This window comes from Lygodium microphyllum, chromosome 15, assembly GCF_053477565.2.
Source record: "Lygodium microphyllum isolate KBCC chromosome 15, Lygodium_microphyllum_v1.1.10, whole genome shotgun sequence".
Classification (NCBI taxonomy): Eukaryota; Viridiplantae; Streptophyta; class Polypodiopsida; order Schizaeales; family Lygodiaceae; genus Lygodium; species Lygodium microphyllum.
In genome coordinates, this window is record NC_141149.1 from 29147915 (window position 1) to 29170636 (window position 22722).

Consider the following 22722-nt stretch of genomic DNA (forward strand, 5'->3'; position numbering starts at 1 on the left):
ACTGGCTATAAATAGCCAAAAATAGGAAATACCAGCACCAGTTTAATGCAGCCGACTGCAGTAAAATAATCAGAAAAACTGTCTGACTGTGCAGAACTGCTGTCCGACTGTATTGCTGATGTGGCGCCTGCTGATGTGGCACCTGCTGTACAGTGCTGATGTGGGACTTTCGTACCCTGCTGACATGTCCAACTGCCTGTCCAAGGGATGACTCTTCCACTAACAAAATGGTGGGTAGCCTGTCTATTTATAGATGTTGAAGGGTGCCCCAAAAAATTAGGGTTTTGGGGGACCACTGAAACTCTCTTGAACCATGCACCGAATTTGTGTTTTTCATTAGTTAAGCATGTTTTGGGGCTGTTTAAAAATGCTAATCGGCTGTAAAGCGTGTTTTAGCTCAACAACCACTTCTTCTCTGGCATTAGAGAGTCATGAGGGATGACTGTATCACCAAAACTAGAAGGCAAAAAAGGGGAACACTGTGGCCTTTCCCTCTAATGCAGATGATCAGCCCTTCTGCACTTGGGTCTTTGCCTTCACCAAAGAGTTTGTATCGGAATAGGAGTCAGATGAGGATGATAACTCATCAAAGGAGTCCTTATCCCGCTTCTTCTTCTTTTCCTTCTTCCATAATGCTGCTAGATCCTTGTAATCCTTGCATAGATGTCCCTTTTTACCATAGTGATAGCACTAGGCCTTGATCTTCTTCTTCCTATTACCCCTCTCTAAAGCTGCAAAAACCTCTTGTTGGGCACCATATCGAGATGAAAGCCTCCCTTGTAATCATAAAGACACCTCATGCTTAGGTAGCAAGGATGACATATGAGTGAAGTTAACAAGGGTCAACGATGTCTAGGCTTGTAAAGCATTGGCAACTCCATCAAACTCCAAAGGTAGCTTCTAGACCACAATCCCCACAAGGTGAGCCTCTTGAAGGGCGGGGACTGCATGTACTAAAGCTGATCCTTTACCTATGTAACCCAAAGCAAGAAAGATTGGATCGTATCCTCTAGCCTTTGTCTCTCCCATTGATACGGGGGCTAATACATCATCTGATTTTCTAGATTGCTGTGTATTTTTTTGAAATTACACATGGCTCCCATGAAAGCCGATTCTTGAAAGGAGATTATCACATTCCTTGATATAGGCGTCTGAAAATGATGTAGGCTTGATGGTAGCATCCAAGGCGAGATAGAACATTTTAGATTATCATCAATTGAACAATAGGGAGGTGCCAGGAAGAGAAGATGAAGAAAAGAAGAGATGCAAGGAAAGAGGATGGCCTAAGTCTTAGCTCAAAGAGTACTTGTCAAGAGTTCACACACTGTGGAAGAGACAGCTGATCACAAAATGAGATTTGAAAATAGAACAAACAAGTGAGCAGCAAACCAAACAAAGCCAGGGAAGATCAATCTCAGAGTATGCAGCCAAGATAGGGCCTCAAAATACTGTCACCCAGCCTGGAAAGGGTCAGAAACCCGTAAATCCAGACAGCTGAAGTAAAAACGCAGACTGGTCAAGCATTAAATGCAGCCATACAGCAGTTTAGACAAGTCACCGCAGCCCTGTATCAAAGCAGGAACAGCAAACACAGTGATTAGATGCAGAAAAGAGGCTGCAATTGCTCAGCAGATGAACACCCAAGCTGTAGATGAATCAAAGCAGTCAAGAAGTAGCAGATCAGCAGCAGAGATGTGAAACACAGACATGCAGCAGCAGAAAACAACACCAATACCCCTAACACAAACGTCTCACACCATGTCAAAACAGGGTCAGTGATGGAAGCGGGAGAACCTGCTGTGATAGACTGCACAAACATAAGAGAGAAGAGAAACACTGCAAAGAAAGAAGAACACTCCAAAAGAACGTAAAATAGAGATGCTCACAAAATGGAATCCATATACCAATACAAGAGAGAGTACAAAACCAGTGATAAGTCACGTCTGGAGAAAGAAGCAACTAGGCAATAAATAGGCCATAAATATGATCAGGTCAGCCAGTATTAATGAGCCCTCACTAATGCAGTCAACCAGCACAAAAGTACCAGGTGGCCATAAATCAGGCCTCCAAAACATATGCACAGCCCAACACATTTGGTAAAAGGTACCCAGCCCACCAGGGCATGCATAGACTCACTCATGAACTGACAAATCTGCTAACTTTGGCCTCATCCAATTAGTGTGATGATCTAAAGAGGACATGCTTAAGCAGGTTTCCATCTTTTAAGAGCTATATGCCATGTATGTGCTGCAAATTTAGGATGTCTACGAGTCACAATTTCTTTTTGAAAGCTAAAGGTGTTGTGTCTTAAGAAGTCCATAGTAAAGAGTCGTATTGAATCATGGCCCCTCCTAGGCCTAGGCAACCCATTTTTCCAAAGGTGAGTCCACCCATCTTGTGTCTTTCAGTGTTAATCAGGTACAATATATTATACATCCTCTTAGAGCAAGTTCTGAAACAACTCCTCTAATCGGCTATTAGACAAAAGCAACAATCAATCATTCAAATGACTAAACTGCCACCAGATCATTATGTGAAGCCAAAAACAAAAATTGTGTAGAAATGTGAACCTAACAAGAGGGTAAGTCAGAAAACCACATACAATCTCTTCATACATAGTGATGGCTCGACTGTTAGCTATGTGTTGCATACCGAGCTCTTGACGAATAGCTCGGGTCCGATCAAAAAGGAAATTATGCACCACATCAAATGAGAACTCATGGTCATCCAGAAGATTAAAAAGGTACTGCAGTGTACTCCATAATACAGGTAATGGGCGCACATCGGCTGGGTGCAAGTTTAAGCCTGAAAATGTCCTACAAAACTGAAAAACCAAAAAGAGAAAATCTATCAGATGATACACTCTGGCAAAAGCAAGTTCAAGCCTGGAACATGGTGAACTTTGTTTTGATAGCAAGCACATAATATTGTTCCCATTTCTATGGTGACATTCACAATATACATCATCAACTGTGTATGCCACACCTCTACAGATTTGGGAGAAACTGTGCCCAACTAAAGCTCAGTTCATCACCCCTATCTGAAGAGTAGGCAAGCACATTCTGGCCTATTCTAAACTGTGACAAAGTACTGCAAAAGCAATTAGCTCTTTAAATGCCACACAAATTATTCACCTTAGAGATTGCACTTCAGAAAACCTCCCAACATTCTTTGCAATTCAGTACTGCAATGTGCACATGGACATGCTTGTGCTAGTGAAACCAAAACACAAAAGCCCAGTTTGATTGTCACTTTCACTAATAGTATGCAATAACACATAGCTATTGTAAATCAAGGCAACAACAATGGCTGTGCTCACTCTTGATGAAGGCAGAAAAGCCTGCAGTGCAGGGTAGAAGTTGAGACATAGGATCTGTGGACTTCTGGAAAATATAAATGTCTCCTACAGCAGGGTCTAGTGGAATGATGGAAATTAAAAAGAGTATGACGTGGATGAGTGGGGTTATGGGAAAAGATGAGAAACTGCAATTTGAGATCAGTTTATGCACGGCTCTACACCCTCACATCATATGCCTCCGAGCTAAAGCAAACAGCTCAATAAAACACTTCAAGTCCATAATAACTCTACATGTGATAAGCTTTAGCTGCTCAATGGGTCAGCTCAGAATTTAAGTCAAACCTTCTTTACAGCAAGCTCCTTTGAAGTTTTTCGAGGATTTCCATTCAAGCGTTCAAAAACAGCAAGGTCTCTTAATCTCTCTCTCTGATCTCGCTCTTTGGCTGCCCTGTCAAACAATTGTCATGATTAGTGGCAACAAGTGCAAGCTACCCAGCCACACCTACAGACAAAAATAGATGATGTTGAAAGATTGTCACAAATTCAAGACTTACCAGGGCACATGTCTTCACATAAACCTATAATAAATGGAAGAGATGCTTCCTCGGATGCATCAACTTCTGCATGTGCCAACAATGAATGCTTTTTGGGTGTCGTTACATCATCCTCTTCACCTTTATGTCTACTAACCTTGATTAAATTTTGTGCACTATTTGTCTCAATTTGGTGATTTCTTGTTTCTACCACAGGAACCACTCTGACCTTATTTTTCTCAGCATTTCCAAACCTATGCACTACAGGTGTAGATACAAAAGATCCAGTCTGTTTGAACCTCTGTTCTGTGAATGATGCACTCTCTCTTAACTTCTCGTTCTGTTTTGCAAGAGATCTATTTAAGCTGGTTTCTGAGTTTATTGAAGAAGCCTCTCTTGAGCTGTTTTGTCTCCATGAATCCCTGTTTTCTGAATTGGAATTTACATTCTTGAAACTGTGGCTATGTCCCTGTCTTCTAATTGAGGATACACTGAAGTTCTCCCAACCCAAGTTACTACCTTGGTTACGCCTAGCTGGATTGTCCCACCCTCTGCTGCTGGCTTGGTAGGACTCGTCTGAAGGCTCCCAACCTCTACCACTAAGTTGGTGAGATTTTTGGAAACTCTCTTGGCTGCCTTTACGAGAGTTTGCATCTACGAATTTTGACCCGATTTCACTTCGAGCTCCTGTGCTTACATGGGCACTTGAGAGCAAAGGAGCCTGATTTCCAGACATGACCCCATCTGAGATATAAGAGTCCTGCTGTGAGAAATTACCCTGCACTCTTCTATGTGTATCTGGATCACTACTTTTTGTGCTCCTACCACTACCCTTTTTCTGGAAAGCTTCATAGGAAGGCCTGCTGGGTTGATCCCAATTACTTCTAGACGTTCCATAGCCTTTATAGGTCTCAAGGACGGGGGAGGGAGACTGCTCTTGTATACTATATGCACTGTCTGTATGCAGATAGAAACCATTTTGCAGAATGCCTTCACTTTGAGGCACAGCAGTTAGGCCCTTTACAGCTCCATAGTCTCTGGATGCCTCCAGGGGTGGGAATGCAGACTGATCTTGTATATTGTATGCCGTGTTTGTAGCCGGCAACCTGCTATTGTGGTCAGTAAATTCACTTTGCATTCTCACAGATTGATTACGAAAGCCTTTTGCAGGTCCATACTCTTGCAATGTCTCAGCAGGCTGATAAGAGGGTTGGACTCTGCTACACCTCCTGTCATACTCATGGGAAGGAAGAGAAGACTGAATGCCGTGTGATTGCCCACTCCCAGTGGAATCAAAACCACGATGCCTGTGTGTCATGAATTGGGCCCGTGAGCTCTCATTCGCTCTGTCCACCACGGGCTGAACAAATTTCCCTCTTGACAGATCCCCACTGCCTCTGGATGTTTGGTGCATCTTTTCATGGAGCCCCGTGCTGTGCTTCCTGGAAGAGTTATAACCAGAATTGACTTCCCGGTGAGCATTTCTGTACCCATCTCGCTCTCCTCCAAAGCTACTAGTGTGATAGCCTCTCTGAGAGGAGGAGGAAGAGGAAGAGGACGCAGCAGAAGTTGTGTGAAGCCGAGGAGAGGCTTTGGTAGTCATCCCCAGAACTGTCCCTATGTCTCTGTTCCTCTGTCTCTATGTCTCTTCTTCAGCTCTCTTAGCAAAGGGCTATTCTCAATAATCAAACGCAGTAGCCCCGATTCCCACTGTTTCTATGTCTCTGTCCATCTGTCGCTCTATGCTTCTTCACCTCTCTTGGAAAGGGGCTATTCTCAATAATCAAAGGCAGTAGCTCCCAAAAGGCAGTAGGAATTCTGCATCTTTCTTCATCTTTTCCCCTGAATTGAGAGCTCAGGAGCTTCTCATGTCTGTCGGCCTCTGCTAAACAAGGCCCGACCAAAGATCAGAGAACATTTTTTCCCTGTGCTGATTCAGTCAAGCATATCAGTTTTCGATGCTTATTTGTAAGGATCTGCAGCGCCACTCAGTTGACCTCAACTGTGCTCACAAACTAATCGTGAAGAATCCATTGTATGCGGATGATAGTATCATAATCATATTCGCAGTAATCACCCACTAATCGTGACGATATATAAGTATCGTAATCAATATGTGCTAATCACCCACTAATCGTGAGGAATCATGTGCTGGTACTTTATGATTTAATCATCAAAAAACAATGAAAAGACAAGTCACTTTTGTTGGCCCCATCCTACATGTAAAGTCGCCTTAACTACTCTTCTTATCTTCATTGAACTCTTCGTCTTCTAAAGAGTCTCTTTGTAAGGTTAGAACTTAGAGCCACTTCCCCCCCTCTAGGGGCGTGTGCGCGAAAGGAAGAGGTTAATTGAGGCAGGCCCCATGAGGAATGGTAGGAATTGTTATGAAAACTTCATTCAAAGGAGCCCCCTGAGAGGAATCAGAGGAATTGTTATGGAAATTATATTCTATCACATTTGAATCTAGAAAAATATCAATTGCTTGAGGGTTCAATAGCCAACGTTGACTAGCTTTTTTTGGTAAAAGTGGCACAAATTCCCGCTACAACTCTCAACTTTAAAGTTGTAGGATGATACCCTAAGATTAGGATACATCTTTCTTATAGTGTATTATCAGGAACAAATCAAAGTTCATCTCCAAAGCAAGGTGAAGCTATCACATCCTCCTACATGTTAGCTTCTCCATTTTCCTCTCAACTTTTTTCCTCATTATCATTATATTCAGTTGCATAGAGTTGTGTCTATTCAATAGCTCATTGATAATGATAGATATGGCAACGCAAGAGATAAATATCTCTCTTTCTAGTTGGTGTAAGAAATGGTGTGCACTCTGTGTGTGTGTGTGTGTGTGTGTGTGTGTGTGTGTGTGCACGCGCGCGCGCATGCGCCATATTGTAAATCTAGGGGAATAAGCCCCTCTCTCTCTCACTCTCCTTGATCTTTGAGCAATGGATTGTGATCCAGGTTCATCCAACATGGCAATTCACTTCACTATGGCACTTTGCTTCATCACTTGCTACACCATTCTCTTAAGCTGAGGGTGAGAGGGCACCCTATACTATCTTTACTTCAACCCTATCTTTTATCACCTTATCTTGAATAACCGAATGCATAGATAGTTTGATTTTCCTCTTAACTTCAATCCCTTTCTCTACATGCCAAATGTATCACTAGCAATGTAGTAATTATTTTCCCTCCCACTCCTCCTCCTCCGTCTTCAATGCCTCAATAGTTAACTATCACTACCCCACATAAGCAACAACAATGTTGCAATCTATAGTCGACACATAGCAATGCTCTCTAGAGTTGGTAGCACAACACATAGAGCCCATAACTTAAAGTCACAATTTATGGTCACATATTGTCAATCAAATTGTGTGTAATAATTGATGGCAATCTAACACTTGAATGTGTGAACTAACTAGTATTCACTAACTTAGCTAGTAATATAATGGTCATAGGACTTTAGGAGAACTAGCAAAGTTGCATTTCCCTTGCTACTACAGTCAACAACCTAAGATCCACTTGGAAATGCCAATAGGAATCCAAGTTTCTTTTGCTTTTGGCCAATGTTCTTGACATTTACAGAGCTTTGCAACCCTAGCTAGAACCCAAGTATTAGAGGTTGCTTTGGTGCAAGCTAATGATGCCTAGGTTGGAATCTTTTCAACTCAAGGTGACCATGGTGCAATTGTTCTTTTGAAGAATTGGATGGAAAAATTAGGAGTGGAGAGGAGGAGATGGTGAGGGATAGATAGGTATGATTTGCTCCAATCAAACAAGGGGGATAGTGAATGATCTAAATAACTCTAATATCTCAATGGAGTCTAGTACATAATCCGCCATGCTCGAACCAATGGGCTGGAAGTAGGTCAATGGTTTAGATCCATGCCATTTCTTCATCTCATCACACACACACACACACACACACACACACACACACACACACACCCCTAACCCACCACCTTCAACTTCACACATGAGCTAGTTGACATATGCAACCATCAAGTCTATGATGGACTCACAATCACCTCCCAGCTCACTTCCGTCCTAGTCTCAACTACCCTCCCAAGCTTCCCACATTCCACACACACTAGCAAACCTACATGATTTGGGATCATGCCCCATAACATATGGTATAATGATAAGTGTAGAGACACGAGGTAGTTGACATATCCAGCCATAAGTCTATGATGGGCTCACAATCACCTCCTAGCTCACTTCCATCCTAGTTTCAACTGCCCTCCCGAGCTTCCCACATTCCACACACACTAGCAAAACCACATGATCTAGGAGCGTGTCCCAGAATATATGGTACGATAAAAAGTGTAGAGAATTACAAATACACTTTTGAATCCAAAGAGGGCTAGGGTGTATTGTAGAGAGGAAGAGTTGCAAAGGTAGATGAGGACTATAAAACACCGTAAATAGTGGGCATACGAGGAGACACAGTATTAGGATTTGTACCACCTATTCATGAGTAGAGATGTAGCTAGCCACCATGGCATGGATCATGATATGGTGACAGATGTAGGAGAGCTTCTCTCTTAGATGAGGCCATGCATAGATATGATAGTCACTCATGGGATAGGGCTATGAAGTCAAAGTTTTGACTCCTTATAGACTAACCATATGTAGGATTTGGTTTCTTTGCCTAGTGCCAAGAAGGCATTGCCATGCAAGTGGGTATACAAAGTGAAAAGTATCCTTGGACATCCCGCCCCCTTATAAGGCCAGATTGGTAGCTAAGGGTTTCAAGCAAGAATATGGTGTTGACTTCAATGAAATCTTTTCTCCTATGGTCAAAATGACGACCCTACACTTTTGGTACTAGCATTGGTTGCTCATTGGACCTTTATCAGATGGATGTAAAGATGGCTTTTTTACATGGGGACTTGCATAATGAGATCTATATGCAATAATCTAAGGGCTTTAAGGAAAAAGACAAGGAACACCTAGTGTCCAAGTTGAGAAAGAGCCTTTATGGCCTTAAGCAAGCACCTAGGAAATGGTACCACAAGTTTGATGCTTGTATGCATTTATAGGGATATAGTTGTAGTGCTATGGATTGGTGTTTATACATGAAGAATGGTCGTGATGGCAGCCTTATAATTTTGATACTCTATGTGGATGGTATGCTCATTGCAGGGAGAGCTCATGATGAGCTAGATGCCTTGAAATTTTAGCTCAAGAAGAGCCTACCATATTCTTGGGATGCACATCACATACGTCATCACTCTAAGGGGCTTCTTTATTTGTCACAAAAGGAGTATATATAAAAAGTCCTTGAGTGGTTTATATGTAAGATCGTAAGTCTATTGGCTACCCTCTACCTTCTCATGTGAAGGTTAGTTAGGTTGATTGTCTGTGGTTTGATGAGTAGAAGGTCGAGATGGCCAAGATCCCTTATGCCTTCATCGTGGTGGGCAGTTTGATGTATGCCATGATAGCTGAAAGGGATGCATGAGATGCGGGAGAGAAGAGCACACACTATGTAGGTGCTATCAACAATGTTATGACAGCTTTATTGCACTTTCATATATATATGAATAAAGAATATGGGCGGTCACTGTACACGGGAAGGCCTAAGGGCCTTTTACCCCCAACAACCTCCCACTAAAAGGCCAATGGGCCAGGGAGTGAAAAAACAAAAGAAAAGAAAAGAAACAAGGTGAGGAATCATGACATCTCACCCAATACCCAATCGGAAAGCGAGCTATGCAATAAGTGGCGGGAACCTCCTCACAAGAAGAGCCAAGCATCCTTGAGTCCATGACATCCAGGAGATAAGCGATCCCATAGCTCTAGACAATAGAGCAATCCATGACTGGTTCCCATGAAGCAAGTAACACAATTCATAAGTGCACGGCTGTAAAGCATCAAAGTGGCGCATAGCATCAATGCAACGCATAAAAGGCAACGGAGAGCATACAGACTCTCCAAGGTCAATCATCGAAAGAGGGCCAGCATCTCGGACACAAGTCAAATAGGGTCTCAAGACAATATGCGGCCTCAACAAAGCGGAAGACTGACATACGGTTGTAGAATCAGCCATAAAGTGCACCGAACGCGCATCAAGAGGCCTGAGAGGTGTCTGCGTCTCATAAAAGACAAGATGACGGCTGCGTAGAACCGGTTGGGCATCTAAATCCCAAAACCTGTAAGCCGTAAAGTCACCATCTCCATAACCAAGGAGTATGCATCTACGTGGCATAGGCTCATGTGGCATACTGATAGATGCCTGGCAGCCAAACATCCTCAAGTGATCATAGGAGGGTCTCATGCCACTCCATGCCTCATGCAGAGTAATAACATCCAAACAGAAATACCACGTCTGATTAACCAAGTAGACTGCCGTCATAAGGGTCTCAACCCAAAAGCCATAAGACACCTAGCTGTGGTAAGCATAGAAGCAACCTTTGCCTATAAAGTCGCCCATGCCATGACCAATCCCATAATATAGTGGGCATAAGAAATCAATGCCATATTGTTGACAAGAGATCCGTAAGCTGGGAGAGATAGCATGACTCTCATAATCCATCTGCAAGCATCTAGGCTTGCTACCAGCAGAATCCATAAACTTGTCAAGCATAGTAACAGCATCCTCAATTTGTACCAAAGGGTAAGCCCAAACACGGTGGGTAGCATGATCCATGAAGGTCACAAAATACGATGCTCCACCAAGTGACTGGGAAGGCATAGGTCCATATACTGCAACATGGACTAGATCTAGAGGAGCATGTCTCACATGATTGCCATAAGCCAAAGAGGCTCTGCATAGACCATGAGTACAATGCATGGGGAAGAGTAGGCAATAAGCCCATATCACATAAAGCATCCATCTCAGTGTGTCGTACATGGCCTAGGTGACAATGCCATAACAATGCATGTGGTATCTGCGTAACTGCAACCATAGAATCTCCCACATGAGAGACATGCACTACATAATCACTGCCATATCTAGCACCTCTGGCCAATACCAAGCAACCACCACAGATTTTCCATGAAGTATCCCCAAGAGAGGCATAATATCTTGCACCGTGCAACTGACTAACAGAGATCAAGCTCTTACTGAGCGTAGGTATAAGCAAGACATCACGGAGCATAAGAGAAGACCCATTTGGCAAAGCCAAGTGTATATCCCCTGTACCAATAACATGACAATCTTGCTCAAGGCCCAAAGAAATACATCCGTCAACCTCCCTGTAAGAAGAGAACCAAGCTCTATGCGGAGTAACATGACAAGATGCCATACTGTCTAAAAGCCAATCAAAGGTATAGGCCATATCACTAAGCAAGTAATCTGCAAGGTAACACGATGCCAAGAGTCTAGGCTCAGCTGCATCATCATGGGTAACTACATGCACCATACCACTATCAACAGTGGTCTCATCTACTGTATCACTGACTCTGCTCTCATGTCTATTACGGTGCAATCTTTTCTACTCTCTAATCCACTTGAAGCATTTACGCTTCACATGCCCTGTCTTTCCACAATGAAAGCAAACAAAACCTGTAAAACTTGTAGAAGAGGACAATTGCTCTGTAATAGCATGAGTAGGGTTGTCCAATACATCCAAGGAGCTCAAAGAATCAGGGGAACTCTCATCAGAGAGAACAGGCTCATCAAGAGGATTGTCTGCATGATTAGAAGAGCTAGAAGTCATCATAGCATACTGCAAAGGGGACTCATCCAAACTAGAAGGGGAGAACACAAAGGCATCAACCACAGATGCAAAAGCTCCCACACGCACAAGCCTAGCAGACAAAAGCATGACATATCCAATCACTATAGCTCGCAGCCATAAAAGCATAAGCATGCCTCGGAGCCATAAATGCATAAGCATCCCCAAAACATAGGAGTATACATAACTTTGTAGTATCTCATACCATGTACTGACATACATGTCCAGCCAAGAATGGCATGTGGCAAATAAACTTGCAAAAATCGAGCTCCAATAAAAGCCCAAACATCTGTGTAAAAGCATCCAGGTAAGAGGCTCTGTAAAATACGTAGCAGCAGACCATGTGTATACATGAGTGGCCATAAAGATCAATTGCTCCCTGACATACATGGGCAATAGCAGCCCAAATAGCATAGATGCCATACAACAGAGAAGTAGGATGGCCATAATTGTAAATCCCAAGCATTATCCAAGTCCACTGATCAGTAAGTATCCCGCATATCAAATGCAAACCAGCAATCGCAGCTCAATAGGCAATTGCCAAAACAAGGGAGCAGTTCATTGCTCAATACTTGTAAGTGCATCCAAGTAATAACCAAGATCCATAATGAAAGCATCAAATCCCATAGAGCATCCAAGGTCGTAATGGAAAAAAGCCAAGTCATAATGGAAAAAGCCAAGTCAATGTCCAACTTCTCAAGGGAATACTCAAATGAATGTCGAGATGAGCTCAAACAACTACCATCCACAGCCAAAGCATAAAGCATTCACCAAGACATCATAACCCGTACTGGGTAGCCTAGGCATAAACCATGCCATAGATGAAATGCCAGCTGCAAAGAAGTGACAGTCAAACCAAAATCAAGCTCTAATCTTAGCTCAAAAGCATTTCGGAGCATAAACAAGACATGTGGCAAAGGCCAAATACATCATGACATCATACCAAGGAGCCGGGAGCACCCCGTGACCAATAGGCATAACCCAACAGGAGCATAAATAGCTTCATCCTTGGAGTTTCCAACAACATATAACCTCTTTAAACTGAGCAAATTAGTACTCAATCCAAACTCAAATCCATAGGCATACATTCCCGTATGTATAGGCACCAATCGGGCATAATCAGGCATCAAGTACCAAGATCTATAAGCATAAAATTGAAGTAACAAGTGGCTATCGTGTTTTGGATAGATCTAGGACTGTTCAAAATAGTCAATGGCTGAGCTAAATCAGCTCCAAATGCGTCTCACATAAGAGGCATAACATCCACAAGTGATCCGGTATCAATAGACATCAATAGAAGCATCACATAAGCCATAGGTATACAAATACATGTTGTCTTAGATCTGAAATCTATTGCAAAATATTCTATCATCAAAATTTGGCAAATCTGACATCACCATCTCATCTGGAGCATGCCAAAACCCCAAGTTAGACTCTTACCTTGCTTGAATCGGGTTTCGAATGCCCGAGATATGACAAAAAGAGTGATTTTTGAGCCATTTTTACAAACATGCACAAATAAAATGTGAGCATGCTGTTGTACTTGAGGGGCCAAATCAAGGTGGGTAGGGGATAAGCAAAAGCACAATGAAAGCCTACAAAAGCCTAGGACAAGTCCAAGTAAGAGGTGAAGAGAATAAGCTTCAATGATGGAAGCTATGGCTACCTCTTCATGAAACCCTGTTGTTCATGTCAAAGAATGGCTGAGAACTGAGTGAGAAGCAAGCTCTCATACCTCATGTAGATGCCGAGGAAGGACGGGAAGTGCTCGCAAAGGACCTGCTCTGATATCAGTTGAAAGGGATGCAGGAGACGCGGGAGAGGAGCACACACAATGTAGGTGCTGTCAACAATGTTATGACAACCTTATTGCACTTTCATATATATATGAATAAAGAATATGGGTGGTCACTGTACACGGGCAAGCCCAGGGGCCTTTTACCCCAACAATAGCCACTTGTCCTGACATAGCATTTGCAGTGGGAGTTGTGGCACGCTATATGACTACACCTAGCAAATGACGTTGGGATGTTGTCAAAGGTATCGTGAGGTATTTGAAGGGCATGTCAAGTATGTAAATATGTTATGGTGATTGGGATACAGGAGTCGTGGGGTACATTGACTCTAATTATGCAAGATATGCATACAATATGAAGCCCACCTCTGGCAATGTTTACACTTTATTGGACGTATTGTTTCTTGGATATTTAAGGCACAAAAATGCACAACCCTCTCTACTACCGAGGCTAAGTATGTTGTAGCCACCACATTGAGACTTGTAAGGAGGTTCTCTGGCCTTCCAGTGGTAGATCTCAATATTACTGATGTGGTTCCTACACTGCATTCCGATTCTATGAGTGCTATCCAATTAGCCAAGAATCAGGTTTTCCATGCAAAGACAAAACACATTGAGGTACATTACCACTTTATCAAAGAGGTCATCGAGGACAGGTCTGTTGACCTTATCAAGATCTCAATAAGTGACCAAGATCCTACGGATTTGCTCATGAAAAGTCTCTCAATGGAGTGTTTTGGGCACATTCGCCTTTAAGTGGGAGGTTATTGGGGGGGTAAAGGCACTTGTGCTTAACCACATGTGAATTATTACACTGATAGTACCTACACACCTATACATTGTAGGTGGCAAGCGCCCATCACTATCACTTCATTCTTTATTCTTTTAGTGACATTTGAATAAAGGAAAGGCATGCTACACATTGTGAGTATTGGAGTTTCCACATCCTCTCTCTCTCTCTCTCTCTCTCTCTCTCTCTCTCTCTCTCTCTCTCTCTCTCTCTCTCTCTCTCTCTCTCTCGCTCCATCCACCATAGCTCTTACTTCTGCTCACATGCTTCCACTTCAAGCTCACTCCCTTCACAATAGCAGTAGGAGCTCTTGGATTTGTCATGATCCATGCCATTGCAATGGCACAAGAGCATCCGTGGCTCCAATTGCATTGGACCCTTTCTCTGCTAATAAGCAACCTTATCGGCTCTTGCTAGGCCTACAATGAGTACCTCTTGCAACATGTTATTTTTCCCTTTTCTCCTTCGTGTGCTTTTTGGTAGCCAAGAAATAGGCCTACATGCTCACTCTCATGTGCCTCATGTCTTGGTTTCTTGGCACTATAGAGATGTTGTGTTTCCACATGTCGACAACTATATTTGGTCAGGACTATTAATACGAGCAAGACTCGGCAAGGTAGTTTACAATAATTTGCATCAACACCCACATGCCATTTTGACATCCATCTAAGGCAACACCAACCCAATGGTCAAGTTAGTAGCTACTGTTGTTACAACATCATCATGTGATCCTTATAATATAATAAATCCTTTCATCATCATGTGCTCTTCATGATAAACCCCATCTCATGACACGCCTTTAATTATAGTAATGAAGACACCATCATTCTCTCCACTCCTTGCTTTGTTTCTATCATTTCTATATTTGAGTTGGATAAGAATTCACCTTTCAAAATGATGTGGATCTTAGGCTCTAACTAAAGCATTTAGGATCATTGTGTGGAAGATATGGTAAAATTTTGGCAATGCTATACTCCATAAGAGTTTTGTAATTTAAAAATATATTTGAGTGATGGAAAAAGCTATATAGTGAATCCATTACATGAGGAATAATATTGTTACTAGCCTTTCTATATGGTGCCTCCTCTTCTATAATGAAATAAAGATTATATTCTTGCAACATAGGTATTGATTAATTAAGTTGATTAATTGTATTTACAAATATCCTCCACCCCATTACCCCAACTTCCATCAAGTACAAAAATGTCTAATAGTGGGGTTCAAAAAGAAGGTTTTGTGACAAGCAAGGGGCAATGGGAAATTTGGACAACTCTATAGCTTGAGCTCCCAAGCAACAACTTGATGATTTTGAATGGAAGTGTAAAATTTTGGTCATATGATATAGATTCTTTAGGATTCTCCCTTAAGCACTTTGATATCTTAACTCTAATAACCATCATGAGAAAAATTTAAGAAGCAAAAAGGATTCAAAATACATCTATTTTAGCTCCATTGAAATTATTAAGACATAGTTTATCTCAAAATATAAACATTATTACATAATTTATGCCATAATCTTAGCTCATAGTTTGTGGTGTTACCTTAATTGGCTCCATTTAAGCAACAACTAAGCCTTCTAAATGCTTAATCAAGAGTACACCATATAGGGAGGACCTTGACAATGACATCTCACTCTCATGAGTACCAATTTGGTGAGATTTCATTTGAGAGCCCTTGAAAGCAAACATTTTGTATTAACTTCTATATATGCAAATATGCATATGTATATCATGAATATTATGCTAGGGCTTTCGGCCTTAGGATCTGACACATAGACAATGTTAAATTTGAGTGCTTTAGAACCTCATTTTCAAAGTTGCACTTTTTGTGTCGGTATGAGGATTTTTGATATAGAACAGCATGGGAGCACTTATGTCTAATTTCCTAAAGACTTAAGTGAGTGTGAAGTCAAAGAATCTCTTTTTTTAATGTGGTCAAAGATATCAGTAATAGATACTTTGTAGGCTATTAAAACTTAGTAGCATTTGTAACCTTGATAACAATAGCCTTGATAAGTTATTCCTTCCCTATGTAGGCAAGCAACTTCAAATGCTTCACGATTTTGTCAAATTGATCAAATGGGTTGCCAAAATTGAAGCAAAACCTCTAAAAGTCTTTATATTCCTAGCTACCTAAATAGACATCAAAGCCACACCACTAATCACATTCCAAAATAGAGTGAACCTTGAGGTCACTCTACCCTTCACTCCTAAGAGCACATATTTCCATGTAATCACATCATGGAAGCCCACGAATGCAAGCCACTTTTGACTTTTTTGTCATACGGATTTGCATATTTGCACTTCCAAAACAAGTGGAAAGCTTATTCATCTTTCACATGACAAAGTGGGCACATTGAGCGAACTAGGGCCCATTTCTTGAGTCTATCCCAAGTAGGCATTTTCTTCACGGGCAGCTTCCAACAAAACAAATCAACTTGGGGAAAGGGTGTTACACTTCATATCTTCTTAATAGCCTTCATCATAGCTTCTTGGACCAATGGGGATCTTTTAGCTTCCAAAATTCTTGCATAGGCTTATCTAAATTCCACCATCTCCAAGAAATTTAAATTTAACTTTGGGTAGTATGGATCTTTGAATCTACAACTATAATTAGACACAATACTTGGAGATGAGGGCCATTCGAGAAAGAAGAATTATTTCATCCAATCCCTCTTTCCAAATGACAAGCCAAACTTCTTAGTTATGCCTTCCACAAAACATGAATTTAGCTCTCCTAGCTCCCAAATCTCATTTAATTCATTTGGAAAATAGTTTTTTGGATAGTTTTGTGTTAACATAGATCAATGAGGGCCCTTTGGAAAATCGTTCTTTTGATAATTTTGTGTTAACATAGATCAATGAGGGCCCTTCCCTAATGGGTAGTTGGTTGCACTACACAAAGAGAGCAAGACTTGTATCTACTTTTCCCTATTACCCACCCTAATATACTTTGACTAGCCATTCCATCCATGCATTAACAATACTATCAACCACCTTAGACTAGTTGATTTTCTCTAATAGGGGCTTGCATAGGAGGTGATCCCACCAATGGAAAGGCAATTGTGAAGCTTCTATCTAGGTCCACAGAAGAACCACCCAAGGTTGGGATGACTCAAGATTACTCAACCATTTATAGGCAAAGGGAGAGAGACCATTCAATAAGCTTAGGAATCCCCAACCCTCTTGCTTCACTCTAAGAGGCCATCTAGTCATAGCTAATACATTGCCAAGCCTTCATTTTGCCACTACTCCAAACAAAGTCCCTCAAAATGGAAGCAACAAATACTATCATCTATTGAAGTACATGTCAAAGGACTATGATTTTGCCCAACAAAGACATGAAGAGTAAGTTACAATAAGAAATTATCCTCAATTTTCTCTAGCAACCATTGAAATCTTTGTTTATCTGTGATACCAATGCCCATTGGATAACTTGGATGCCTAAGCATCATCCCAGGACTAGTTTCTTTCAGCAATGAATGCTTTAGAACCTTCTTTTCGAAATTTCACTTTTTTTGGGTAAGTCCAAGATTTTATGATTAAAAAGAGCATGGGGGAAGTTATGGGTTTGATGTATTTCCTATAGACTAAACGGGCTATGGAGTTTGAGAATTTCTTTCATAATGATGTAATTGTCAATAATGAGCCTTGATTTTGTAAGTGCTAGCTACTTTGTTGACTCTCATTTCTTGTTAGATGTCCTTCTTCCACACTTTCCAAGTTATATTATTCCATTAATGTGATCCCTTTGAGTCATGAAAATTATCTCAAATAACTAAAGACAACTTAGACCCCTCAATTCATAGTAAGTACTAGCTACTTTGTTGACTCACATTTCTTCTTAGTTCTTCCTTCTTCCATGCTTTTCAAGTAATAGCATTCAATTAATGTGATCCCTTTAACTCATGAAAATTATCATAAAGAACTAAAGACAACCTAGGCCCCTTAATTCAAAGAACTACTCCTCATGGTGTATTATACTTACGCTTGGTATTCAATTTCTAATCAAAGTCATTTTGTATGAATTTCTATAGTTTAACATCAGGTGGAAATTTTTTTATATTAGATACTCCAATATATTCCTATCATGGTTGGGTTGAGTTATAAGAGGTAAAATGTGTCTTTAGTGTTCAAGTTGCCAAGGTTTAGAAGAGCCAAAATGTGTATCATTACTTGGTTAAATCTTACCTTGGCACTCCAAACAAGTTTAGGAAGCTATGGTGAATCCCCACAAGTGCACAACTACCTACCTTACCTTAACACCCAATGTGCACGCATGGGACTCTTGCCAATGCCTTTTTGAATAAGATTTAGCATTTTAAACACATTGAGCATGTCACTTATAATGTTCAAGTTAGTGTCATTCTAGGCTCATGTGATTGTGTTTCCTTTGAAGTTCACACATGTGGTAGAAAAGGTCAGGTGAAACAATTGTACATTGAGGTGAATCATCAATAGTGCTATTCCAAAAGAACATGTGTAGACATGTGAAAGTCTTCTCCACTTTTGTAGAAGTTGAGTACATGACATCAAAAAAGGAAGAAACAAAATTATTTGTTAAAAAGACCCTTCTCCACTTTAGTCTTTGAAGTTCTCATTTGAATATTTGGCATCATTCAGAAGACATATTGCATCCAAGATCTTGTTGGTTCAAACATTAAAGAATCTTTTGTTAAGAAGAGTCTAAGTTCATCTACTAGAAAATTAATTATTGGCTAATGGGCAACTACTTGTGATGATTTTAATATCGATGATGTAAAAATAGTTTCAAGAGAATGTGTAAAAATGCAACTTTATAGGCATGGGATAAGGTGCTCATTTTAAACCAACAACAATTTTGTAATTTTAATCTCTAAGAAATGACACCTAAGACTTTGTGCAATTGGCCACACAATATCATAATTTTTGTCCTTGCACTAGAAAAAATAAGTTTCATTTTGGTTAATATCTTAATGATGCCATTGTGATTGTATTGTAGAGAGGAGTTGCAAACTAATTAACATGCCACTACAAATAGGATCACTCTTGATTAGAATATTTCGTTGAGTTGAGTTGTGAAACAACACTAACTTATGATTTTCTAGGATATTATTGTAAATAAGTTGAATATTAGATATTAATGTCTAAACTCAAAGCCTTCTAGACCTGTTTCATGCTGTTGCACGTGAAATTTTATTTTGTTCAGTTTTCTTTCCTTTTCAGATTTTTTCTTTTATAAATTTTCACTTTATAATGTAAGAACAACTACCTATGCAATGGCACGATCTTGCTCAAGTTGTTAAAGAAACTTGGAGAGTTGTGGTTTGGAAGTGAACACATTCTAACTCTATGCCATAGAAGTGAGCTCACCTTTTGAGCCATAGGGCAAGTTAGTTTGGGTGTTGACTTGAAAAAGTTCAAAATTTGAAATGGGAAATTCAAATTGCCAAGTGAGAGCCAAGCCAACATTAAGTGTGTGATAAATTGCTAGGTCACCTAAGATGGAAACCCACAAAATGGCTCGACATGCAACCTAAACACCCATTGTGCATATAGAGATGTGATTGTGGGGAAATACTTTATAGAAAAACCTTAATGTGTATTGTACTTCTTTTTTAGAGCTTCAAAAAGGATATTAGAAGTAAAGCTCGTGCATGGTAAGTAGGAACAAGTTGGACATACATAGGTATGATGCATGTAGCACATGGACCTAAAGCGAATACAACTATGGTAACAAAGCTATGGAAAAACAAATCTTGAAATTTGAGGTGGTCTAATAAGAAGTCTTCAAATGATGAGCTATTGATGTACATTAGAACTTTTAAAATTGAGTTTGATTGCCTACTTGGAATGCATAGCACTACTAGTATTAATATCATGCTCACTCACTAGCACATTGATATTGACTTTGGAGGAAGATAGCATGGATTCAAATGTGGATATATTGATCAAAGGAATTTCAAGATGACAAAGAATGAGAATAAGTCGACAAACACCACAAGATTGTCAATTATATATGTTCAATAATCTCAGTGGCCCCTCGATTGGATGAGGGCTCTTGCCCTCCTTAAGAGGACAAGAATGAGTCATTTCAAGATAATGTTCCCTAGTTAATAGGCTAAAAGTAGGCTAATGAGGGATTAAATTTGTGTTAATGAAGGGGATGCAATTGATTTGTCAAAAGGTGAACATGCATGGCACTTATAGGGATAGACATTGTGTTGTTGCAAATTGTAGCCTTCCATGAGAGAGTTGGCATTCTCTATTTCATAAGTCAAGCTCCCTTTAGTGCTCATCTACATGCATGGCTACATGCCCTAGTTTTGCATAAAGTTGGTAACAAAGAGGTGCATGCCCCTCTCATTGAGGAAGTTTATGGTGGGCCTAAAGGGTTCTTTAAGGCCCTCTTTTGCACCTTACAACCTCATGTGTAGTTGAACAATGCATTCCTTTGTTCTCGAAGGGACAACTAGCTCATTTTGTTCCAAGGTGACTCTCGTAGAGGAATTCTAGGATATTATGAGGCAATATTGTCCCATTTGGGTGGAAATGGTGAGCTTCCCTTTGCATTCATGGAACCTTCTTCCTTTGGCCTTACTCTTATGGGATAGGTTTTGAGATAAAGACAAACCTCTCCCCACAAAAATGCTTTTTAAAGGCTTCTAGATTGTAAGCTCTTATACATGAAATGAAGTGGGGAATATTTAGTGGGGATTGCTTTAAGTGTGATGGGTTGGGTGACCTTTTTTTCAAAATCCCCCTACAACAACATCCAAAGCATAGTGAGGTTTCTATGCCTATACAAGTGAATGAGTATCTAGTTATCCAAAATCCCCCTACAACAACATCCAAAGCATAGTGAGGTTTCTATGCCTATACAAGTGAATGAGTATCTAGTTATCTCTTGATACCAATACAAGTATCCTCTTTTGCAAAATAGACAAAATATTTTGAGTGATCCAAGACTCGAGGGTGACCCTAGTTTTAACTCTAAGGAACGTGACTCTAAGGAAGCTTCATTTGTATTTATCATCAATCACCATACACATCATCCTATTTAGCTCCATTCATCCACCATTGGCTAATGTCAAACTTTTCAACAGAGGGGAATGGGTTTTACTCTAAGTTGCATTCACCTCAAGCACCAAAGGTGAGTGTGGCCAATAAAATGTTTTTTGTTTTGCTTTGTAATTGGATGCTCATGGAAGATTTCTTACTTTGTACAATACTTTTGTAATCAATAATAGTAGTATCCCTCCTAGATGATAGTTGATTTGTAGAGGGCCAACCTTATGGATGTAATTCAAAGTGAGATGGAGAGATTTAGGTAGGCAATTTTGCAACTAAAAGGGGAAATAGATGTGGTAATGGTATTCTCACTTGCTTATTATGAAGTTGGTACCATGGATTGCCAAGGGTGGTTTATACAGCAAGCATATAGGATGTGGTGGACTACCTATTTTGGCAATATTGATGTATTTTATGGAGTGTAACATAAGCAACACTCAATGGCCAACACACCTATGTATACAAGGATTATACTATTTTCATAATTGGTCCTTATGCTCCTCATAGATCCTTGATTATGTTGGTTGTTTGCTCTTCATTACAGGCATCATTACTTCATTAGGATGTTAAAGGTAGATATTTTATAGTGGAGATTGCATATGAGGGTGAAGTTCTATGGTTGGTAGGAGCATATGCACCTAATATAACTCAAGATCACTGTCAAAGTCTCACTCAATGGTGCCCTATGATGGGTGACTTCAATTCTTGCAAGCATTTAGCTTAGGTGACTTCATCTCCTTTTGCAATAGACGATTCAAAGCACCAAGCTTGGGATGCTTTGGCAACTTCCTCATAAAGCAAGATATGTGGCCTTAGCTCCATCCCTTTGAGCTTTGATCTACATATCCTTCTCTTTAGCAACTTGATAAAAGTAGCTTAGATAGGATGTATGTTTTTCACAATGACTCTTTCCTTTTGGTAGTGCTAAACATGTGGGTGGAGCCACAACGTATTCTTTCAGGCCAATATGCTTTGGTGTTAGAAGTGATCCATCAACCTAGTGGATTTTTCTAGGGCATTATTTGGCTAGTTTGCCTTTGTAATTCAATTCATCTTTTTTATTGTATGATTGGTTCTTAAAGTATATGCACAACTTATTGCTTTGTTTGGACAATGAATGCTATCTGGGGGTATGAAAGCATGTTTAATTTTTTGTGAGAATGCATGTAGGTTATCTCAAGAATGGCATTCAACATTCATCCATTCTATAAGACTCAAATTATAGCAAATGAAATCTCTATTGGAATATTATTTGACCTAGCAACAAGGTGGGGATACTCTAGATGACATGGTTGCTTATAGTGTGGTTGGCATGTACAGTTATGGCACTTTAGGATGAGCAATGTGCAAAATATAAATTGCTTGCATGTTTGGATGCATTTAATGATGCCTTAGGGGGCTACAATTACCAAGTCTTGGACCATCATTCAAATGTGTATAAATCACTAGAAAACTTTACTTTGTTCACAAGAAATTCTTATTGATGCTTTTATTTTTGCTCAGTAGATCAAGCTAGAATAGGTAGGTTTTATAGATGGTCATTATTGATATCACTAAGCCATAGGCAAA

The 22722-nt window shown here is 40.3% G+C and overlaps 1 protein-coding gene across 2 annotated transcripts in view; it reads right to left on the reverse strand.

The window, feature by feature from the left end:
* LOC148024383 (uncharacterized) overlaps positions 1 to 5897 on the reverse strand; it is a 72362-nt gene extending 66465 nt beyond the window's left edge. Inside the window, exons 1-3 of one of the 2 annotated variants that reach the window (XR_015693301.1) lie at positions 3853 to 5897; positions 3641 to 3741; positions 2603 to 2824 (exon numbers count right to left, since the gene is read on the reverse strand). Coding sequence is in view for 1 of the 2 variants with exons in the window: in XM_087694029.1 (XP_087550155.1) it covers positions 2603 to 2824; positions 3641 to 3741; positions 3853 to 5434 (1905 nt within the window). In the remaining variant the exon portion in view is untranslated. The remainder of the gene's footprint in view (positions 1 to 2602; positions 2825 to 3640; positions 3742 to 3852) is intronic. The other variant, XM_087694029.1, reaches the window with a different exon arrangement.
* Between the last annotated feature and the right edge of the window lie 16825 nt (positions 5898 to 22722).